This window comes from Mesocricetus auratus, unplaced genomic scaffold (assembly GCF_017639785.1).
Source record: "Mesocricetus auratus isolate SY011 unplaced genomic scaffold, BCM_Maur_2.0 Super-Scaffold_4256, whole genome shotgun sequence".
Taxonomy (NCBI): domain Eukaryota; kingdom Metazoa; phylum Chordata; class Mammalia; order Rodentia; family Cricetidae; genus Mesocricetus; species Mesocricetus auratus.
In genome coordinates, this window is record NW_024429182.1 from 98,045,521 (window position 1) to 98,069,894 (window position 24,374).

The window sequence follows — 24,374 nt, forward strand, 5'->3', positions numbered from 1 at the left end:
ATTCAGCCAGGTACATAAACCTTTAATGCCAGGATTATGGAGATAGAGACAGAGCGACCAATTTCTATGAGTTGGAAGCCAGCCTAGTCTATACAGTAAATTCCCCGCCAGTCATAGCCACATAGGGAGATCCTGTCTCAAAAACAAACAAACAAACGAACAAACAAAAAACCTAGTAAACGTATTTGCCAGGAACTCAAGCACTGGTCCTAAACGCAGCTCTTAGCTACTTCATTCTCATTCTTTCAGTTTGGACTTAGAGAAAGGGCTGCTATTGCACGACTATAGGGGTTGGTCTTGACGGTGCAGAAGCTAATTGGTTTTTCCTAAGTTATATTTGGAATATTGGGGTACTGAAAACACTTGAGACCAAGACAAACAGAAATAAACATGGTAACTGCATCCTACAATCTATCCCTCATCCCTCCAGGATCTTAATTCATAGAAAGAGAATAATATGTACACAAATGGAATATCATGTCAAGACAGGTCAAATTCTGAATATTTTCTTATCAAAGCCGAGAAATGGTTCCTTATTACTGTTTGTCCAATATTTAAATGAAAAGTATGTAGGACTTATAATGAGAAGATCCATGTGGGTTTTTCTTGGCTCTAATAGTTATAAGCTGTTTTGGTGGAACCATCTACAAAATAGGCATCTTAACATCTGTGTGGGGGAACTGAGGATACTGCATATAGATTACACAGGACAGTGTCTTCCCACATAGCAGTAACTCAATGACAATTATATGACTTTAAACAAATTACTTAACATACCACAGCCCTTTTCCTGGCTCTGATCTCAAAAAATTATATAAACCAATCAAAAGTACTGTGTAGGCTGTAAATGATAAACATATAAGGAATAAGAGAAATGGACCAACATGCATTGGTTACTTACTAATAACTAGATTCTATGAGCCCCATTATTCTCTATAATTCATTTTTAAAAATTACATTTCTATTTACTTATTTTAGTGTTGTGTGTGTCAGTGCATCACTGTAGGGAAAAGGGGCCAGTCAAAGAAACACACCCTGAGTAGAGCCAAAGAAACACACTTTGGCCCTGCAACCAAAACTAAAGAAATGTACCCTGACCCTGAAACCTGTGCCAAAAGAACACACTTTGTCCCTGGAATCAGAGTCAGTGAAAGAAATACACCCTGGCCCTAAAATTGGAGCCAAAAGGACCAGAGAAAGAAACACACTCTGGCTCTGAAACCAGAGCCAAATCTGACCCTAACCCTGTGCAGAAAACTTATCAATCCCTGAGCAGAGCTCTAGCCAATTCGAGCTCAGCACTAAAATCTGACCAATCCCCACCCTGGAAGCCCTATATAAACCCTGTGTCTGTTCACGCTACCCGGCTGTCCTCTACCACTGTGGCAGAGGGCAGCCACTCTCCTGGATTCTTCCCTTCCAATAAGCCCCTTCGATGAGCTTTGGGTGAAGATCTTCTTTTGCAGTGGCGAGGAAGCAGAGGCAACCCTGGGCAGAGCAGAGCAGAGTGAGCAGGGCTGTAACACTTGCCCGGGAAACCTTCCCTTGGCCGAGCGGAGTTGTTACACTCTCTGCTCTCCAGGAGCAGAGCTGAACTGTAGCAACTTCGCCCAAGAAACCTCCTGCCGAGCAAAACTTCTACACTGGGCGAACATCCCCAGCTGGAAGACCCTGTACTGCCGGAGCGGAGCAGATACACCGGGGAAGCCTTTCTCTGAGGCAAGGCTGTAAGCTGCTAAGCTTACTGCAACCCGTGGTGGTCCTTGGCTCCTGAGCTCCAGGATACCTTTCCACCTGAGCTGTGTAACACTCAGTATCCTTGGCTCCCGAGTGCCAAAATACCTGACCCACTCCTGTTCCATCCTGTCCTGACCCATCCCGAAATGCCAACAATCACAGAACATAGAAAACTTGCAGTAGCTGATTCTCTCTTCCTGGGGTCATCAGGTTTGGCGGTAGATGATTTTATACACCAAGTCACTTCACTGGCTTTTTTTTTTTTTTTTTTTTTTTTTTTGTCCCTGGAGCAGAGGACCAAACGCAAGGCCTTGTTCCTGGCACTCTTATCACTGAGCTAAATCCCTAACCCCTGGCTTTCTTTTTTTTTTTTTTTTTTTTTTTTTGGTTTTTCAAGACAGGGTTTTTCTGTGGCTTTGGAGGCTGTCCTGGAACTTGCTCTGTAGACCAGGCTGGTCTCGAACTCACAGAGATCCGCCTACCTTTGCCTCCCGAGTGCTGGGATTAAAGGCGTGCGCCACCAACACCCAGCACCCCTGGCTTTCTTTACAATTCTCTGATACAGGTGTTTCTAACTCTAAGTTGGGGGTTAAACAGTATCAAAGAGGTCAACTAACATTCCTAGGTTCAGTAAGTCTTAAAGTCATCAAAATGGGCTAAAGCTTAATTCTATCCAATTCTAAAGTTCATTATACCATGTTACTTTACTACATATTGCTTAAAGGAGAAAACGCTTCATTCTTAACAGATTTATCATCTTTATCCTTTATTTTTGCTGTGCTATCATTCAGTATTGTTAACATTCCCACTGTCACTCATTCCAATTGAATCGTTCTGATTAAATAGTGAAGATAGAATGGTCCAGGGCCACTGAAGTATGTTTCAGAATGTTTATGGACACTAACGGGTAAAGCAAAAAAGACATAAAAGAAACAATGAAGTGTTATCAAGCCTTCTTGTAAACCAACATTTCTGTCCTGCCAGCAACTCCCAAATAAACACACCGAGACTTAACTATAAAAGCTCAGTCAATAGCTCAGGCTTATTACTAACTAGCTCTATCAACTTAACTTATTTCTATTAATCTGTGTGCTTCCCTGAGGCTCATGGCCTTTATCTCTATCCCATTTTGTGTGTCTGATCCTTTCCATGTGACTGGCCTCTCCTCTCTCTGCCCTTCTCCTTCCCATCATCCTTAGTTTGGTTGCCCCACCTATACTTCCTGCCTGGCTACTGGTCAATCAGCGTTTTATTAAACCAATTCAAGTAACAAATTTTTAAGTCTACAAGAGGGTTATGCCACAACACCTTCTATCTTTAAAACAAAGTATGTGTCTGGGGGTTTGCCAGCATGTATGTCTATGCACCACTTTTGTGCCTGAAGCCCCTTGGAGGCCAGAAGGCCCCAAGCCTCTTCTCGGGTAGCAGACAGTACTTTTAACCTTTGAGTCATCTTTGCAGCTCCAAGCTCTCTACCTTTTGAGGTAGCATAAGAGAGTAGAAATATTAGTGATCCTGGAGCCAAGAGTCTTCCTAAAATTAGCACTAGAGTTATACTGACCTTGGGTTAGTCACTTTTAATTCCTTGGCCGTCGAACCCACCATTTAGAAAATGAATCTAATGCCCACAGCAAATCGACAGGGCCTCATGTATGCATTCTAGGACTCCCCAGAGGCTTCACCTTAATCCTTCCACTGTATTTTCACTTTCCTTCAACAAAAAGGCTTTTAAAACACTCTATCTATAATGCTTAGCAGAGGAAATAGGGTCAGAATTGTGAAACACTAAAAAACAGTGGCAAATCTAAAGATACTAGTCTTTATCATTGACCATATGATCTTGGCAGGAGAGACAGTTTAAAGATAGCCTTTACTGAAATAACAGACTGCTGATAGCATGTAGGTTTCATATTAGCTTTGCAGTTAAGACGACAAAACAAAAGCATACCTGTTAGATACGAAGTAAACTGCTTTGGACCACAGCGAATAGCATAACGGGTAGTTGTTCGCACAGCTTTTGGTTCGGTTTGTAATGCATCCCTGGGACAAAAAAGGGTTCCATCTGATGTTTCTCCCCACCATCTTACTCTGACAAGTACAGAAGTGGGAGGCTTTGCAATCTTCCATATGACTTTATTAATAGTAAGTTTGAGAAAGCAGCGTAACTGCCCTTCAACCAGAGGTGGCAGGCTTGTTGATGGCGAAATGTCACTTAAACCTATGGAGAAATACAACAAAACTGAGTTAAAATCTAGACCAACTATGGAAACTAGTTTGTTTCAGTTTATGTTTTTGTTTTTTTGAGACAGGATCTTACTAGGTAGTCCTAGCTTGTCTGGAATTCACTTACATAGGCCAGGCTGCACCATCACACCATAATATGCCTTTTGAACGAAAAATAAACAAAGCTACTTAGTGTCTACAGAGAAGGATTTTCCTACCTGTTCTAATACTGAGAAGTAACTAGAAAAACAGGCCATAGCTGGGCGGTGGTGGCGTACGCCTTTAATCCCAGCACTCGGGAGGCAGAGGCAGGTGGATCTCTGTGAGTTCGAGACCAAACCTGGTCTACCGATCGAGTTCCAGGACAGGCTCCAAAACAATACAGAGAAATCCTGTCTCAAAAAAACAAACAACAAAAAAAAAAAAGAAAGAAAAGAAAAAAGAAAAACAGGCCATAGAACAGCCTACTTGGTCACTTATACAAGCTAGATAACAAGAGTATGAGGTTGCATTCAGGTTATTCCAAGTAAGGAACAGTCCCTGTAAGGTATGCTAATCCAAACTTGCTTTAATTGAAAGATACTATTTGAAAAACATAATTATTCAATTGGACAAATGTTTAAATCTCAGTAGTTGGAAGTTTTGTTAAATACTGTTGCAAATCCACAGTTAAGATGTATTATCTTTATCTCACTCTTATTTTAAGACTGCCATTAAACATGAAACAGTAGCTCTCCTGATACACAAATTAGTGTGAATCAACACAACTTAGAATTTCAGCAAAGACCATCTTAATTGTCTTTGCTGTCAAGATCACATCGCAGCTATTTTTTAGTTCCGGGTTCATAACATTTATTAACTTTGACTCTTATCAGATCCAAAAAGATGATGAATCAAAATGCAAATGAAACAATTAATTACAACCCTGGCTTTCCTTTCAGTCAGTACCTTTTCTGAAATATTTAGAGAAGACTTAAAAAAATATTTGAGAGGCTGTGGCAGGAGGATCACAAGTTCAAAGCCTGGGATCCACAGAGAGATTCTGTCTCAACAAGCAAATAAAATCATCTATGTATACACCTTTCTACCTCTCTTACTTTTTTCTTGGGGAGTGATCATACGTCATAAGAAGAAAATACACTGAAATCTATCTGATCAGGAATCAATAGGAATAGTTCTTTTAACCAAACAAATAATTTGAGCTGTGTATAGTGGAGAAAAGATCCACCACAAAGGGCAAGAATAATCTCCCAAAATATAAAAGCATATGCATACACATGAATATACTAAGTGTACCTGTGCATGCATATGCCATCGCAAGGCCATTCTATACTTCTTGCATTCCTACTTTGGCTTTCTTCTCATCAGCCAATGCTTGTCTGGTTAGACACAGGGAACACCAGCACTGGACATCTTTCTTCCCAGAACCTCCATCATTCCTGGCAGGAAAGGCATTACCTCAAAACTGATCTTTAGCTAGCTAGCACAAGATTTTTTTCCACACTGTGGCTTCAGTTCAGTCCCTAACCCGATGGTCTAAGGTACCATCACTGTTCTCAACAGCGTTATTCTCACTAAGAGACAATTATAATTTCAAAAGTCAGGAACACCCAATGTGACACGTTGAAGATAGCCACAGAATTAATTTTCAGTTTCATGATTTGCCCTGAGTTCCTGGTGTAACTGCTGTCACTGTGGCTAACAATCCCTATTCTGGTCAGTTTGGGTTACTGATTTAACGAGGTCCCATATCACACACCCTTCCATCATCTCAGGCTCTTCGGAAGATACATCCTTTCCCCCTACTCCAAATCCTACTACCACATTTGCCCTTGCAGAAAAAGACACCCTTAGATTTGTTCTCCTATCCGTACCTACTAATCCTCTCTCTGCCTCATTTATCGGCTCTATTTCCTTCCATTCTTTAGGGAAAAAATCCTCTCATTTAACTTTCTAGTCCTCTGGATATTCTCTGTTCCGTCCTCTTTTGTTTTGTTTATCCGGAACAGATAGAAGTCTCAGAATTCCTTTCGCCTTTTTGTGCTTTCCTCAACCTTGGACAGACAAAGTTACCTCTCTTCTTGCGCCCACGGCCGCCCCCAGGCCCTTGGCCTTTCCGTTGTTTCATGCCGAGCCCGGGCCCTTCGTGACCAACTCAACGCAGGTGCCAGCTCCTAAGCTGTACGCTCCCGCCATCCCTTCCCACGGCGCTTGCGTTCCCCGGCAACGGGCGCCGCTGGGAGGCCTGGGACGCAGGAAGAAGCAACTCTTTCTCCAACAGTTCCGGGAAAGCGGTGCCAAGGGAAAGCGCCAATATGCTTTTCGGCAAGTGGACTTCAACACCCAGAATGCTTTGCTTCCTTACCTTTGCGAGGTTGCGCCAGGGCGCCGGCAGCTGCGCAAGCGTAAAGTGATATACCATTTGAGGACTTCATTGTCCAGCATGCATTGCCTTCAGGAGGACTCCTTCTTCCGGCGAGGGTTGTCGAGTTCTCCGATAGGAGTCTAAGGGATCCACAGACTCCGTTACCCAGTTTCCTTTGTGCGAAGGCTGTTGCGCACTTCCGGTGGAAGCGCCTAGGCGAGGGGGCGGGGTTTACTGATCCAGTGGGCGGTAGGCGGCGCTGCCGGTGTCTGGGTGCTGTCCAAAGACGACTGGGCGTCGTTAGAGCAGTGTACAGTGACCGGTTGTACTGCACGTACCGTGGGGACAGAGCTTCGGCCGCTGTTGTCGACGTACGGCCTCCCCTTGATGTCGGCCCTCGAAAAGAGCATGCACCTCGGACGCCTACCCTCTCGCCCTCCTCTGCCCGGCAGCGGGGGCAGTCAGAGCGGAGCCAAGATGCGGATGGGGTACGTACGTGACTTGTATCTCTCTCCCAGGAGACCAGGCCCAGGCCATTGGAGAATGGTGTCTGGGCGATCAGAGTGCCAGGGGAAGGGACGCTGTGGATTGGAGGAAATGCTGGCGTTGGCCTGGAGATGTTTAGATGGAGTAGACGGTAGATTTGGGGACTTGGTGAGGCGCTTAGGGAATAGAAATTGGAGGATAATGTTGTTAGAGACATGGAGGAATAAGGACAAGGTTGAGAAAGATGAAAGGGTAATTTAAAAGATGATGGGAAGTAACTCCAGACGTGATGAGATTGGAGATAAAGTGAAGCAGTGAGACGAGGAGAACGCTGCCATAGTTGAGGGGTCTAGAGAATGACTGAGAGAAAAGTTGAGGGGAATTGGTGAATCAAGTAAGTTGTCAAGGAGTAAGAAGGCTTTCACCTGAGGGATTAGAAATGTCTCAGGTAGAAACAAGAGAGTGGAAGGTTCTAGAAAAAGTTTCCAGAAGTGTAAGAATCTGGTTCAGAGAATGTGGGGTGAACTAGAAAACTTGAGGAATATGCCTAAAGAAAGATAGAGAACTGTTAAAGGGAGTGAGCCAAGAGGCTAGGGCAATAGGTGGGGATTGAAGAGGAAGACAGCTGAATTTGGAACAGTGACCATTGGTATCCAGAGACTGAGAAGTAACTAGGATTAGGATTGTTAAATGGAAGCACTGGGGAGGTAAAATCTGAGAAGCTTAAAAAGATTGGGGCAATTGTTTGTTTGTTTGTTTTTCAAGCAAATGGGACGTGAGAGAAGCTATGTATTGGTGGAAAGATTTAGAATTTATGAAGCACTGGGAGTAGCCACTGAACAATAAAATGTGGGGAAACAGTTTACTGGAAAGGGAGGTGTGTGTGTGTGTGTGTGTGTGTGTGTGTGTGTGTGTGTGTGTGTGTCCGTTAACAGCTGAGTTCATAACAGAAGCTTTGGACATTTAGTCCTTTCAGACTTGTGCCAATTACAGGATACTTGGCTGCTGGAGAAAGCCTGATAGTTGAACATACTAAAGAGAGTTGCTAGAAAGTAGAGAGGATTGAATAGTCGTTGGTCTATTTAGAGGACTACTGATTATAAAGAGAAAAGAGGTACTTGTTGTGTTTGGGATTCGAGAGAGAAGCTGGTAGATTTTCCAGGGGAAAGGATTACCAAAGAGATACATTCAGTTCCAAAGAAGTAGTATGTCCAAAAACTGCTCAAAAGATAGCAAAGATAGATGTAGTACTGTGAAGGTTGATTATAGGAATGAAGAGTCCTGCAAAGTAAATGGGGGGTGGGATGGAGGGGTGGGGAAAATGATTGGAAAAATCAAAGTCCAAGAGACCTATGATCTATAGTAGAAAAATGAAAAAACCTTAATTGAAGGTAGATTGATGAATGCATAATAGAAGGGAAAATGGAAGGCTTGTTGTAAGATAAAATAAAAATTGGTCATGAAAAGACAAAGATTGAGCTGACCTATGATTTTGAAAATTACCCTAAAAATTAATATAAAATTAATGTAATAATTATTCTTGGTGTGATTTCTTTTTTAGTTTAATTTCTTTTTTTCCCCCTTCCTTTTTTCTTTTTTTGAGGCATGGTCTCACTATACAGCCAAGCCTAACTTTGACTAATGAGCCTCTGGCCACACCTGTTTTAGTGGCTGTTTTTCCTAACTACAATTCCAACTTTCAGTGTACTGGTACTCATCTGTACAAAAATATCTAAATGCTAGTTTTTAAAAAACAATTATATATGCTTTGGGTAAGTTTAAGTAGACTTCAGCTCCTCATTTTATCAAAATATGTTTTCTGAAAATGAAGAATTGGGGACAAGACCAAGAGAAAATCTGTTCATTAAAAGATTTTATAGTTGGTACTTTATCCTTTTTATATCGATACTTTTTTGGGGGGGTGGTTGTTTTGTTTCCTTTTGAGACAGGGTTTCTCTGTAGCTTTGGAGTCTGTCCTGGAATTGCTCTGTAGACCAGACTGGCCTCAAACTCACAAAGATCAATCAGCCTCTGTCTCCCGAGTGATGTGACTAAAGGTGTCACAGCCCAGCTCAATGCTTTGATTTTATTGATTCAAGTGGTCGATTATTCTGGAAAAGATAATGCTTTAGAAAGATACTATTTCTTTCTTTCTTTGTTTGATATGGGTCTGTCTTGTAGCCCAGGTTGACCTGGAATTGATCCTCTTGCCTCAACCACCTATGAACTAAGCTTAGAGGCATATGTCACCAACCTTGTAGAAAAATGCTTCGTGCTCATAGTGCTCTGAAGAGAGGAGCAGATACTGATGAATTGTATGTGGTCCTCAAGTATTATTTTCCTTCTCTGCTTCCTTATTGGTAAATCAAAGCTGAAAGAAAACTTAGAAACTGCCCCATTTTACCACTGTCTGTGCTTAAGGAACCTGAGAGTCCTAGAGGTAGACCCAAAGGTAGAGGAAGTTATTTTAAAGTAAATATGGAAACTAAGACTCAAATATTCCTGCTACTAAGTAAGGTACACTAAAAAGTTAATTGGTGGGGCTCTGGGTAGTATGATTAGGTGTCTAGACAGAGACCTATTGATTTGATTTATGGTTATCACCCTGCTTATACTTAACTTGAGTTGTGTATATTGTCACTTTGGGATTCTTTTTTCTTAGTCCTGATTTGACAAATCTCATTTCTGTCAGTTTCAAAGCATCCTTTTTCAATTCTCCTTCTACTTGCTTTTTTATTTACCACTTCCTCCCTGCTTTGGTTTGATGGACACAGGGTCTTACTGCGTAGTCCTGGCTAGTGTGGAACTCACTGTATAGACCTGGCTGATCTTGAACTTGAAGGATCCTCCTGCATTTGCTGCTGCATTACCCCACCCCCACCCCAGTGCTGGCATTGTAGGCATTGACTATCACACCTAACTTTTTTGTTTTGATTTTGTTTTTTTGAAACAGGGTCTCAGGCTGGCTCAAATCCTTGGCTTCCTAATACTAGGATTAGAAGTGCTTACCATGACACCCTGCTTTCTTGCCTTATTTTCACTAAACTTTATGTACATTTGTTTATTCCAGTTTTATGAATTCCAAGCACAAGAATTTACTTAAGTTTCCATCATTTGATTTTTCAAATTGTACTTAAACATTTAAATATATCCATGGATAATACAATATTAACACTCAATTTAAAAATGTTTTGGATTGTCACTGCAACTTTATTATTTGGTTTAATCTATTTACAACCCTACAAAATAGATCCCCCCCATTTATGGGTAAGGGAATTTTGAATCAGTTGGAAAGTCACTCAATTAATATGTGGTAGAATTAGCTTTAGCTGTTGAGATCCATTCCTTTTTCAAGTACACCAGTTCTGCTCTTGGGTAAGGCCTGAAATCCTGCTAGCATAATTCCTTAATAGATTCTCTTGGATGACACAATCATATAGTTGTTTGAATTTATTACAGCTTTTGAAGGTACTCTAATTAGGACTGGGTCCTTACTTACCTTGCAACCCTGATATACTCAGGGGTATCTCTTAAAAACTTGTCCTTGAGTGCCTGCCATTACCACTGGAAAAGACTACAGGGTAGTAAAGCTGTTCATTATTCAGCTTGTTTATGGTTTATCAATAGTTTTACTTTTAAAAGTTTACGTGGATGTATGTGGATATACATATGAATGCAGGTCCCTGTGGTGGCAGAAGAGGGCATCAGATCCATTGGAGCTGGAGTTACAAGTGGTTCTGGGCTACCCAACATGGATACTGGGATCTGAACTCAAGGAGTGCTCTTCATTGCTGAGCCATCTCTCCAGCCCCAATACTAGTTTTAAATAAATGAATAAATAGTAAATAAATTTTTAAAAAGCACCTTCTGTTTCTATAATGATTTAACTGATGGTCAGAAATCATTGCTTATTTTGTGTCCGATGAATTAAAGTAGGGCAAAGTGGAGGGTTAATTTGCCTTCTTCCCCATGCCCACTCTTTCTTTTTGAGACTGTCTTGTGATTCTGACAAAGCACTGGGATTGCAGCTACGCACCACATGCTCAAGTAACATTTTCTTTTAACAGACATTCACTTGTCTAATACCACAGAATCAGTGGCAGAAACAACATTCAAACCCAGGACTCCAGATTTTTTAGTTCATTGATCATGGTGTTCAGAATAAGGCAGATAAAGTCTAAGACCCAGCTTGAGCATTTATCATTCAAGCCCCTTGCCTTCTTAGAGTCTGTTTCCTTGTCTAAAACCGCAAGTACTTCTGATTTTAGACTGCTGTGAGAATGGGATAATACCTGAAAAATATACGAGATTCTTGACCTGTATGCTCTTGATAGCTAGTAGATGTTACACTTTGAGAATTGTGAGAAGGGCTTTTTATTTTGTAAAATGAATTTTTTCAGTTTTATTTATTTAACATTTTCCCATTTATTTTATATACCAACCACTGTTTCCCCTCCCTTCTCTCCTCCAGCTACCCCCCCCCCCAATTCTGCCTTTGTGTTTTTCTGCTATAGCGTCTCACTACACTGCCCAGGCCAGTCACTGACTTCTGATCTTTAGGTATGCTCTCACCTTTGGTAGCTGAGACTATGGCTATTCAAGCTACTTTCCTCTCAAGCTGTGTATTTATTCATTTCTGGTAGTCTCTTCTCTGACTTTTAAAGTGTTATGGATACCAGGTGTTTTAGGAAGGTTTTAATTCAGCCAAAAGGAAAGAGCACTGTGAAATGATTTGCTGCAGGTTACAGATTGAGTTACTAAAAACCTAAATCCCTCTTGTTTCTGGTTTGTTACTTTTTAAATTGAATTATCATATCAAATTATATATACATAGATAATACATACACATATATAATCTAATTTATATAAATTATTATATTAAAATAGATTTCATGTATTGTTTGTTTTTTTGAAGCACGGTTTCTTTGTGTAGCCCTGGCTGCCCTGGAACTTGCTCTGTAGATCAGATTTTCCACAAAATCAGAGATCCACCTGCCTCTGTCTCCCAAATTATGGGATAAAAGTGTGTGCCACCACTGCCCAGCAGAAATTATATTTTAATAATACAGAATTCATACTTTTAATGTGTGTAGTTTGGGCATGCTGGAGACCACGGGTTTGATCCCTAGCACCACAATGAATAAATAAATGAAATTAATTGGTTTTATTCTGTATACCAGGCTATACAGTCATCACCACTAATTCTAAACCATTTTCATTATGCACAAAGAAACTACCTAGAGCTGTCACTCTTCTTTCAACTCCTGGCAACCACTAATCTACTTTTATTTCTATGAATTTACACATTCGTGACATTTTGATCTTTGGTAACTAGGTTCTTTCACTTAGCACAGTATTTTCAAGATACATCCATGTTGTTGCATGTATCACTACTTCATTTCTTTCTATGACTCGATTTATTCTATGGTATGGATGGATCTATACTCCCTTTTCAATCAGTTGATGGACACTTGGATTATTTTACTTTATTACTCTTATAATTGTGTCACAAATATCTACATAGAAATCTTTGTGTAGAAGTATGCTTACATTTATCTTTTGTAGATATCTAAGATTGGAATTGTCAGATCCTGTGTAAATTAGATTGAACTTTTTGTTTGTTTGTTTGTTTTTCAAGACAGGGTTTCTCTGTAACTTTGGAGGCTGTCCTGGAACTTACTCAGTAGATCAGGCTGGCCTCGAACTCATAGAGATCCACCTGTCTACCTCCTCCTGAGGGCTGAGATTAAAGTGTGTGCTACCACCACCCAAGTGGTTTGCTAATAGTGGTTTTGTTTGTTTGTTTTGCTCGTTTTTTTCTTTTTGAGACAGGGTTTCTCAGTGTAGCCTTGTCCTGGAACTCACTCTGGAGACCAGGTTGGCTTCAAACTCACAGAGATCCATCTGCCTCTGCCTTCCAAGTGTTGGGATTAAAGTGCACCACCACTGCCCAGATACTAATAATTTTTAAAAGGTATATTTGCTCATTATTGGTATCAGAAATAGTTTCCCAGTTGCCCTTTTATTTTGCATATATTTTCCCATGTGAAAACGTTGTTTTAAGATTATTTTGACATATCTAGCTGAAGTTTCTTGCCTTTGGATTTTAAGTCACTTAAAAAGCCATTTCTTATTCATATTGTAAAGAAATTCCTTTATGTTCTTTTCCTACTTTGTGGCTTGTTTTATATCTGTGTTAAATTTACTGTGTATTGTTAAGTGAGAAGCATGCCTAGTTTTAGCTGTCTACAGGTTGCCTGGTTTTTGTAATATCATTTCTTCGAAATCCTTTTCCCATTATATAAATTTTGCATTAGTAAAGAAATTGTCCTTTCCCCATTGATTACAATGACATCTTTACTTTGTGCCATATTTCCACATAGATTTGTGTTTTTTATGAGGTGTTCCTCCTTTTCTGTTGGCTTATTTGTGTCATTGGTATGTTTTTAATGAGAGGAGATTTAGTAGTCCATTTTAATAGATGCAAAAGATAGCTTTCCCGTGATTCATATCTCCCTGGCTCCTCTTATTTAATTCCTACAAAATAGACTTTTTGTTGTTATTTCTGAGCCAGGATCTTAATATGTAGCTTATACTAGCTTTCAGCCTCCTGAATGTTAGGATTATAGGTGAGTGCTACCACACCTGGTGTGGCTATTTATTATTCATAGACTGATCCAGAGATAATGCCCTTTTTATGTTCCCACTCAGTCTCCAGACTTCGTATGACTTTTCTTTTCCTTACAACAGTGGCTTTTTCTCTCTTGCTCATTAACAGTGTGGTTGTTATGGTTGCTGCAACTCTGCCTGCTCCACTTTTATTTTTCCAAATCATTGGCATAGGAATTTGATTATTATGGCTTGTTCAGACCAATTCTGATTCATTGCTCAGGAAAAGAATGAAAGAGCCATGCAATTAGACTTGTCTATGTGGTAGTCAATGATTCCTGCCCCAAGTCCCAATGTTAACAAAGGGCTTGGATTTTTGTTTTTTCTCCAAGACAGAGTTTCTCTGTTGTACAGAGCCCTCGAAGTCTTGGAACTCTCTCTGAAGGCCAGGGTGGCCTCAAACTCACAGAGATCTGCCTGCCTCTGCCTCCTGAGTGCTGGGATTAAAGGTGTGTGCCGACACCATCGCCAGAATTGAATTTTTTTTTAGCTACAAATTCCCTCTTCTTTTATTTGCAGCGTGGATAAAGGAGGTGATTCCTAGTGCCGTCCTCTTATTTCCACAACTGTGAATTTAAGCAACTTCAAATTTACCTGGGATCTTCTCACCAAAGATCTGTTGTTGCCTATTGTCAGCAAACCTTCTTTTAGTATCCCCGACTGAGTAATTAGCTTTTGTTTTTGAGTTTTAAACCTAGTGAGCTCTCTACAACTTGAGTGGTAGTTATAATTTGATAGTGATAACTTGGGGGCAGATTTGGGAGGAATGGGAGAAGAAAAGGCCTTTCATGCTATGAAATAGTTTCTTTTAGAAAAGAAACTTTTTTTTCTTTTTTTAATTTAATTTTATTTTTAAGTGCATTGGTGTTTTGCCTGCATGTATGTCTAGGTGAGGGTGTGAATCTCCTGGAACTGCAGTTACAGACAGTTGTGAGCTGCCATGTGGGTGCTGGGAATTGAACCTTGGTCCTGGAAGAGCAGCCAGTACTCTTAACAACTGAGCCATCTCTCCAACCCCCAAAATAAACTTTAAAAATTTTATTTTATTTTATGGGTGTCCCACAGTGTACATGTAGAGGTCAGAGGACAGCTTGCAAGCATGGTGATTTCCTTCCATTATGTGAGTCTGGGATCAAACTTGGGTGTCAGTCTTGGTGGCAGCTGCTTCCCTGTTGGCCCACTTTCCATCCCAGAAGAAGCTGTCGACTAATAGAGCCATTTAAAAGGCCAGATGCCACACTTAGATGTTCCAGATGCAGTGATGACTACTATCTCCAGCACATGCCATCAATGTATTTTCAGGATTGACTAAGAGAATGTGTAGAAAATTACAGCCATTTCAACCACAGACTTTTAGGGATATAAGTAGAAATCTGCCATTAGCAAAACATGTAGCTCTGGTCAGTTACCCCCCCCCCCCGACTGGGCCACAATCATCATGGTATCATAAAAGGGATGTTTTGGCACCAGATATATTTGAGTATGAGTCCAATCTCTAGTGTTACCAAAAGGAGTATCTATGAGCCATCTCTAAAATGGAAATGCTGTTATTGCAAAATTAAAACCCTGCTGGCTACACAGCAGAACCTACTTGGTTTTCTTCTTAATGCAAGATTTGAGGTAGATGATTTCTAATGGCTTGCAAGTTGTATATAGTTTTTGAAATTGCAACATCTACTTTAAGAGTGTATCTTTTTTACTAGTAATGGGCACTCCAACTCTGCTACAGCTCTCAGCCAGCCATCTGGTTGCTTTTTCTGTTTTCTTTAAAGTACTGCTAATGAGGGCATCTTAAAAGCAGCGCTCCTTGATTGAAGTGGCTGGCTGCAATTAAACTTCAGTATTAGCCTCTGCCGCAGCCTCTGCAGCAGAATTCCTTATCTAGAGAGTTTGTGACTTTGTCTGGGACAACTCCTGTAAAGTTCATGCCTCTTCAGTAACTCTCTAAACAGATCTTCAAGTCTATTAGGCCTATTTATATTTGAGACATTTGCTTAAAATTTGCAACTTTTTTTGTATTCTCTCAGGATAAAAGTTTTCTTCATTAGGTTAGTTCCTAGTAGGAACCATGCTAATGTAGCTGTTTGGCCCCTGTAGATACAACACTTACCCATCTGACTTAACCGTTGCTAATCTATTTCTTCTTCAAGAGCTTCTTTAGGATAGGATTTTTTCCCCCAAAGTTTTTGTTTCTGATTCTTTAAAAAAATAATTTTGCCATTTTGTTTTGTTTTGTTTTGTTTTGTGTGAGTGCACATGCATGTGGGATGTCAGAACAACTTTCAGGAATCTGGAGCTCCCCTTCCATCCTGTGGGTCCTGGGGATGAACTCAGGTCATCAGGCTGAGTGGAAGGCACCTTTCCCTGGTGAGCCATCACCAGCCCTCTCTGATACTGTAAGTGCTGACCATTGAAGAGACCTGCTTACCACATTCTAAGAATAAGCTTATTTCCCCACTAGTGCCTTGAAGCTGGCATAACCAGAGCTGTATTTCCTTTCTTATGAAGGCTTGTTGAATTTTATAGAATAATAGAATTTGCACTTCATCAGATTGTAGGTACAGTAGTGTGTCTAAGACTTGTTACTGGTCTCTTTATTGTAGGGATCCATTCCTGATTATCTTTGCCCTTTTTTGTTGTTGTTTTGGTTTTTCCATGGAGGGCCTCATAGAATGTCTGTCACAGACTTTGAGCTCTGCTGTTGTAGCGTGAAAGAAGCTAGTCACTGAATGGCTCCAGTAATACTTTATTTGTAGACACTGAGATTTGAATATCAACTGCTGTTCTGTGCTCTTGTCACTTTTCAACAACTGTTTGAATTGGAATCCAAAGCAGCTTCCTACCTTGATAATAAAATTTTCATATGTCATTAAGCAGTCTCTCTCTCTCTCTCTCTCTCTCTCTCTCTCTCTCTCTCTCTCTCTCTCTCTCTCTCTCTTCCTACCTTTTGGACATCACTCTCAACTTATGGGCCATACGGAAATAGAAGGATTGGCTTACACTTGCCCACAGACATGGTTTTCAAATCTATTTCAGTATTGTTGGTTTAGTACTGCTATCTTGTAAATGAAAGAAGATAGGTTTTAAAAAGCAAGGTAGGATTTCCTTCTTTCCTTCATTAACTACTGATAATTAAAGCAGTCTTCACTTTGTTTTCTTAAAAGGCTTAAGACTAGTTTTACTCAGTTCTGAGGAGAAAATAAGATTCTGTATATGCAGACTCATTATTTAAGATGTAACATAATTTAATAGAACTATGTTTATTGTATACTAATGATCCTCCTGCCTCAGCCTCCCCATTGCTATAATCACAGATGTGCACCATCGCATCTGGCTCAACAATCACAGTTTTAAATCTCATTTCTATTAAGTCTTTGCCTCCCCTCCCCATTTAAATTTAGAGTCCACTGGGTGTTGGTGGCACACACCTTTAATCCTAGCACTCGGGAAGCAGAGGTAGTTGTATCTCTGTGAGACCAGTGTGTTCTACACAGCTAGTTTTAGGACAACAGGAAAACCCTGTCTTGAAAAACCAAAATAAACAAACGAACAAATAAGTAAATATAATTAATTAATTAATTTAGAGTTGACATTGCTAAACTGTTGGGGGAAATGCCCTGTTTTCATTGTCTTTGAGTGTTACTCATTCTACAGCAAATGTGAGTTCCAATTGCCTAACCATGTTGAAGCAAGTAAATAAAATACAAAGGGAGTTTATACTTAAATCAGAAAATCAATCACAATTTTGTTGTTAAGAGATAAAAAAGATATTGTATATACAAAGCATCATCAGTTGTCAAATGAACCATTTAGAAAAAGGCCTATCAATTAAATCATGATATAATACTTTATCACTTAGAATTCATTTTCTATTTGGGTATAAAAATTTCATATTTTAGGTGAGCTCCATTGGAGTGATCATATTTCACTTATGAGTGCATGCAGAAAGGGAAAGGGGAGCAAAATGAAGCACAGCGCTTCTGACACATTTTCATATTTAGTTTTCACTCTTGTGAATCATTCTGACCAATATAGTTCTCTACGCCTCGCCTTGCAGGAACATTGGCCATGGAGCGTTTCTTAAAGCCAAACAGCAGCCCACATGCCAGCATCATGCTTATGTAAAACCGTTGTACCTTTGATGTCTATTGCTGACCTCATTTGACTGCACATCTGGCCTCCAAAGCATTCAGTTCTCAGTGGTTAGAAGAGCACATTACATTAGTTCACTGAAAGTATATGTTTTATCCTTATAAATTTTTGGTTAAAAAAAGTTAGTGAATATGTTGTCCTCATGTTGGGTGAGTAGTGAAACAAAATATAGGCCCTTCCCCCTAAATTAAGGTAGAATACTTGATTATCAAAGATATGAAATTACAGCTGTTCTTATCTATGCATTTTAAACAATGGGTATTTTATGTTGTCTGACTCATCAGGTTAGAGTTTCCTGTGGATTAACTATCTTATGTGAAATGATTTTTGGTGAAGTACAGTTTCACTTACTTGCTTGAAGCCACGCTACTTGAGTACTTTTGCTGCACATACCCTGTGTTGTCTAAATACAATGCTATATATAAACCACTGTTATTTCCAGGCTCCACAGTACCCGATAGCTAGACAATTTAATATTCTTACCGCCAGCAACACAATATTACAAATAGGATTCAGAATTTTCACATATGCAGTATATCAGTATTTATGATAGAATTCTTTTAAAGCAACTCCTATGTTCTCTCAGGGAGGAGCCCTAGATAAACTGCAGAGAGAGGTCTTTGGTTCTTCTTTCTTGCTTCATGCCCCTGCTTTGTCCTACCATTATTGTTTCAGTTACAAACCTTTACTCTCAGTCTCCATTCTCAACCTTGCTGTAGATCCCCTTCCTGCTGTTATGCATGTTCTCTTTTAAATCTTCCTAAGGCTTCTGGGTTTTGTTGCCAGCTTTGATGGTTTCAAGGATAGAAAACATAATATTATTTTGAGGACACTGTGGAGAACTGATAAGAAAGTGACCTGAGAGTTCTAGCTCATCTGCTTTCTATGATTTTAGCTTAGACAAGCTGTTTAGAGTTTAGACAAGGTCTAAGTTTTGTCAGTTTTAAAAGCAAGAAAGTTTTAGAAATTAATGTGTGTTTATCTTTGTCCCAACCTGTCAAAATCTTGTTCAAATGTAGAAAAGTAATTGGAAAAAGTAATAAAATCAAAAATCAGGAAGACAGGTTAGCAGCAAGATTAGGAAGTTAAAAAACAAATAAAAGAACAGAGAGATGCTTTGAAGAGAAAACCTGAAGACTATTTGTAGGCAAATGAAAGTACAAGCTAATTTGTATTGCAGTACCATAAAGGTGACGACTCCGAGACCCCCAAGGAGTCTGAAAACAGACAGAAAAGATTTGATTTTACTCATTATTTTTTAATGTTTTTCTTTTTTATATTTATGCATTTTTGTTTTATGTGCATTGGTGTTTTACCTGCATGTGTCTGTGTGAGGATGCCAGATCTTGGAGTTACAGACAGTTGTGAGCTGCCATGTGGGTGCTGGGAATTGAACCCAGGTCCTCTGTGAGAGCAATCAATGCTCTTACTAGATGTTTGTTTGCTTCTTTCATTCCTTCTTTCTCCCTTCCTCCCTCCCTCCCTCCTTCTCTCTCTCTCTCTCTCTCTCTCTCTCTCTCTCTCTCTCTCTCTCTCTCTCTCTCTCTCTCTCTCTCTCTCTCTCTCTCTCTCTCTTTTTCTCTCTCTTTCTCTCTATCTCCCTTCCTTTCTTTCTTTTGCCCCCAACCCAGGCCTATAGTTTTAGCTCTTAACATTTAAGCCTGCTGTATACTGAGTCAATTTTTATATTTGATATAGGGAATGGGTCCAGTTTGGTTTTACAAATGGATCACAGACTGTCCCAACATTATATTTGGGTTGGGGCAGGGGCCCTTTTTTTTTCCTATTACATTGGCTTGACATATGTTTTTCAAAATTCCTTTGACCATGCCAAATAGATTTTTTTGAGCTTTCCAATTTTATCTCATTGATGTACTCAGTGACATATATATTTATGTGTGTTGGTATCAAACTATTTTGAGGGATATATCTTTATAGTAAATTTAAATCAGTTAAATTTCCAGCTTTGTGCTTTATGAAAATTTGTAGCGTGAAGGTTTCTGGCCCGGCAGGTCCCACCATCCTTCTCTGTCCCAAAGAAACACACGGATGCTGTATTAGTATAAAGCTGTTGGCTGGCGACTTGGGCTTCTTGTTCTTTTTTTTTTTTAAATATTTTTTATTATATATTTAGATTAGAAACAAGCTTGCTTTCCATGTCAGTCCCAGTTCCCTCATTTTCCCTTCCACACCCACTCCCCTCCACCAGCCCCCCCAGCCCCTCACCCAATCTACACTCCATTCCCCAGGGAGGGTAAGGCTCTCCATGGGGGGATATGGGCTTCTTATTCTTAACCCATAACTGCTAATCTGTGTATTTCCACATGGTCTTGGCTTACTGGGAAATGCTGGACCTGCAACTCCTTTGCCTGCTACATTGCAACTGTACAGCATGTCTGCAGAGAAGAGAAGAGAGCTATTTTCTGTTTGTCCCTACTTATATTCTCTTTCTTCTCAGCTATGTCACTTCCTGCCTGTCTGTACAGACCTCCAGGCCTCTATTGATAGCTAGTGGCAGTTTCTGCCCAGGTACGTCACTTCCTGGGATCACATGATGATTCCTCTCTGCCTACACTTCCCAGAATCCTCCTCATGTCCTAGTTCCACCTATCTTGCTGCCCTATTGGCCAACAGTGTTTTATTCATCAACCAATAAGGTAAACATATACACAGAAGAATATTCCCCATCAAAAACTCTCTTGAGTCTTCTAGATTCCTTTCATTTCTGTGTGAATTTTGGGACCAGCTAGTCTGTTTCTGCAGAAGAGCTGGCTGCAATCCTTTGACTCTGTAGATTAATTTGGAAAGTATTACCTCTTAATACTCGGTCTTCATATCTATGGATATAGGCGTTTCTCCTTTTATTTGCTTAATGATTTGTAGATTTCAATGTACAAGTATTATATTTCTTTGGTTATTTTTTCTAAGTATTTGTGTGCATGTATGTGACTGTTGTATGTTTATGTACATATTCATATGTGTATTTGCATATATGTGTGTAAATAAGGAAGCCACAAGTCAATTTTGGGTGTCTTCAATCACTCTTCACCTCCTTTTTTAAAGATTTATTTATTTTATTACTTTATGGTACGTGTTTTGCCTAAAAGCATACCACATGCTTGCCTGTTGCCCAAAGAGCTCAGAAGCAGGTGTTGGACCCGTAGGACTGTAGTTAGAGGTGGTTATGAGTCACCATGTAGCTGCTAGAAATTGAATCTGGGTCCTTCTCAAGAATAACAAGTACTCTTAATGGCTGAGCCAGCTTTCCAAACTCTACTCTATTTTGAGGTAGGTTTTCTCACTGAATCTGGAACTTCTGATTTGAGGATGCTAGCTGGTCAGTAAGTTACCACCTCTCTCTTCCTCAGCACTAGGATTACAGAAGCACACTGTTGTGCTTCTGTACAACTTACTGCTTACTTTTTAAAAATTATAAAAATAAATATTTACTGTTGTTATTGAGGAGTGTAAGCTATGGTGTGCATGTGGAGATCAGGGGACACTTTGGAGACAGCCTTCTCCTTCTGCCTTTATATGGGCTCTGGAGACTGAACTCCAGTCAGAGTTTTTAAATAAGTTCTTTTTTTTTTTTTTTTTTTTTTTTGGTTTTTCGAGACAGGGTTTCTCTGTATTGTCTTGGAAGCTGTCCTGGAACTTGCTTTGTAGATCAGGCTGGCCTCGAACTCACAGAGATCCACCTGCCTCTGCCTTCCGAGTGCTGGGATTAAAGGCATGCGCCACCAATGCCCGGCTTCCCCCAGTCTTCTTAACAGTGATACTTTAATAGGATTGTTCTATTAATTTTATTTTTTAGGGTTTTCTTAGGTTCTGTGAATAGAAATATAATTCATGTCAATCTTGTCTCCTGCAACTGTACTAAAACTGAAGTTTTTCAGGGAATTATTTAGGGTTTTGCCATAGATGTTGTAACTCAGTAGAAGAGTTGGAGTTAAATCACTTTATCTGTTGTTCTTCTAAAATGGTACAAATTGTTTAGGAACCTGTACCAGGTAGAGTGACTCAGTCATGAAGATCTAAGACCCTGACACCTGTGAATATAATTTTTACATGCCAGAGGAAAATTGGTATTGCTAATAAGTTGACCTCGAAATAGAAAGATTATCCTGAATTACATAGGCCCAAAATAATTACAGACATCTTTTAGAGGAGGAAGGCAGAATGGAGTAGAACCTGCTGCATTGCTTGCTATCTTTGAAAAATAGAGAAAAGACATAAAAGTTCAGTGTTCTAGGCAGCTGCCAAACACTGGAAGTAGTGTTTAGATATCACATTCTGGGCACCAGAAAAACTCGCTACTACTGATTTGATTATTGCTTGTAAGCTTTTGCAGTAGACATAACTAGCAAGTGATAGAGCTAAAAGGAATCATGAGCACACTCATATCTCTACTTTGAAATTAAGAATAGTGTTGTTACTTTGATATTACTTGTCTTTCTTTCCTTACAGCAGCAATCTCAAACATTAAGTCAGTTATATAATTGCTTTATCTAAATATATGTGATTATAATATTCAGTATAACAAACTTAAAACCATTAAAAAATAACCACCAATATTAACACATACTTTTTAGAATGTCTTTCTAATTATTTTTCTTCCTTAAAGTATACCTTACCAGAGATGTACAGTAAAATAATTATGTTTTGACATCATTTGGAAATTTTTCTAACATACCATTAATTTGCTCCTTATTTTTAAAAGAGGAATTTGGTTTTTACAAACTAATGTTTGCAAAACAAAATTTGAGTACAGGGCATGGTGCTGCATGACTGTAATCCTAGGACTCAGGGAGCTGTGGTAGTTTGTTACACTGTCTGAAAAAGTTAAAAAAATAACAAAAATTGAAAACTGTAAACCATTTTCATTGATAAAATGTAGATATGAAAATTCTGAATATTTTCAAATCATATTCCACAACACAATGAAAAGATTATACATCATGATCAAATTGGCTTCATTCCAGGTATGTAAAGATGACTCTATATGCAAATTACTAAATATAATCCTTCATATAAATAGCATCAGTGACAACAATCACATGATTATTTCAATTTTTGCGAAAGGGGCTTTCAGTAAGTTCAACATTCCTGCATGATAGAAAGTTCTGAAGAAACCAAGAATAGAAGGAACATACTTCAGCTTATTAAAGGCCATATATGCAGATTGGTAGCCTGCTTTACAGTGAAGCATTTCTTCTTAAGTCAGGAACATGACAACCGTGTTGACTCTCTCCACTTTTATTCTTAAATTCCTAGCTGGAGCAATCAGGTAAGGAGGGGAAAAAAAGGGATACAAATAGAAAAGAAGTCAAGTTATCCCTTTTTGAAGACAATATGATCCTGTGTGTTTGAAGACTTCACAACATTCATAGCTCTTAAAATCACTTTCTGCAAAGTAGCAGTCAACTAAACAGCAAAGATTAGCCAACGCAGCATGTATGTGTATATGTGAGGGCATGGTTGTGCCCCAGAATATGTAGATGTCAGAGAAGAACTTGGAGAGATGTTTCTCCACTTTGGTGTTGAGGGCTTTTCCCCACTGAACCATCATCTGATTTAGAAAAAAGACTTTTGAGATTAAGGTATAATTATATAATCTTTTCCTTTCCTTCTCCAACCCCCACCATATACTTTCCCTTGCTCCTTCTTGAATTTTGCTTTTTTGTATTGGATAACCAACTGGGGGCTCATCCCTGGGGAAGACTATTTCTCCAGCTTTCAGCATTCCTTAGTTGCCTGTAGTTCTTTGTTTAGTGGTGGGGCCCTGTGAGACTTAGCCCTTCTGTGTTATCATGTGTATTGGTGGTGTACTTGTTCAGGTCATGTTTTGGCAGCCATATTGTAGAGGTATTGTGGGAGAAGCTTCCCTGCCATTTCTAGCAAACACATTATCACAGCATATTTTTTGGTCCTTTGGTTCTTGCAGTCTTTCTGCCCCCTCATTCATGATGGTCCTCATGATGTTCCTTGAGCCATAGTTGTAGAAGTGTTGTAGATGTATCAGTTGGAACTGAGCTCCCCACAGTCAGTTGTGCTCAGTGGTTTTCTGTAATGGTCTCTGATGGTTGCAAAGAGAAGTTTCTTTGATGAGAGGTGGGAGCAACACTTACCTGTGGACATAAGGATAAATATGGAGAATACAGTTAGGAATTATGCTGGGTTAGTAAAGTGGTAGCAGCAGGTCCTCTAAGATCCATGACCTCACTAGCCTCAGGTAGTTGGCTAGGTTCCAGTATCAGGTATGATATCCCTCCAGTTAAACAGGCCTTAAATTCAATTAGAGAGCCACTGGTTACCACCAAGATAGAGTGCTACCCTTAGGAATATCTTATTCTGGTCATTGTTGTGGTTCGTAGGTGTCACAGGTGGGTGCAACTGTGGTCACTCCCTTGGAAGCTTGCGTGGCATCATACAGTGCTATGGAAACTAGTCCTTTCAGGTTAGATCTAGTTCAGATTCTTGGGGTCCTGTGTCCAAAGTGCATGGTGTCTTCAGCAATACGGACTTGACTTCAACTTCTGAGAGGCAAACCAGAGCACCAGCAATAGCCTGCATTGTTTTGAGAGTTTTTTGAACTCCCCTGACCAACAACTCAAAAGGGGGCTTTTCAGGTCTAGAATTAGAGTTTTTATTAGATAGTCTTTGGCTCTTGAGGGAACATTGTCAGCCCAAATGGGAGAACTTCATTCAAATTATTTATGTATATGTATACATATAGACTTAA

At 39.6% G+C, this 24,374-nt stretch overlaps 2 protein-coding genes across 3 annotated transcripts in view; one reads left to right on the forward strand and one right to left on the reverse strand.

The window, feature by feature from the left end:
- C2cd3 (C2 domain containing 3 centriole elongation regulator) overlaps positions 1 to 6,286 on the reverse strand; it is a 99,984-nt gene extending 93,698 nt beyond the window's left edge. The window contains exons 1-2 of one of the 2 annotated variants that reach the window (XM_040758050.1): positions 6,034 to 6,284; positions 3,686 to 3,955 (exon numbers count right to left, since the gene is read on the reverse strand). In XM_040758050.1, coding sequence (XP_040613984.1) covers positions 3,686 to 3,955; positions 6,034 to 6,088 — 325 coding nt within the window. In that variant the 5' untranslated portion in view covers positions 6,089 to 6,284. Of the gene's footprint in view, positions 1 to 3,685; positions 3,956 to 6,033 lie in introns of both variants that reach the window. The other variant, XM_040758053.1, reaches the window with a different exon arrangement.
- A 265-nt stretch (positions 6,287 to 6,551) lies between these two features.
- The window catches only part of Ppme1 (protein phosphatase methylesterase 1), a 54,094-nt gene continuing 36,271 nt past the window's right edge, over positions 6,552 to 24,374 (forward strand). Inside the window, exon 1 of the mRNA XM_005073998.4 lies at positions 6,552 to 6,813. Coding sequence (XP_005074055.1) covers positions 6,713 to 6,813 — 101 coding nt within the window. The 5' untranslated portion in view covers positions 6,552 to 6,712. The remainder of the gene's footprint in view (positions 6,814 to 24,374) is intronic.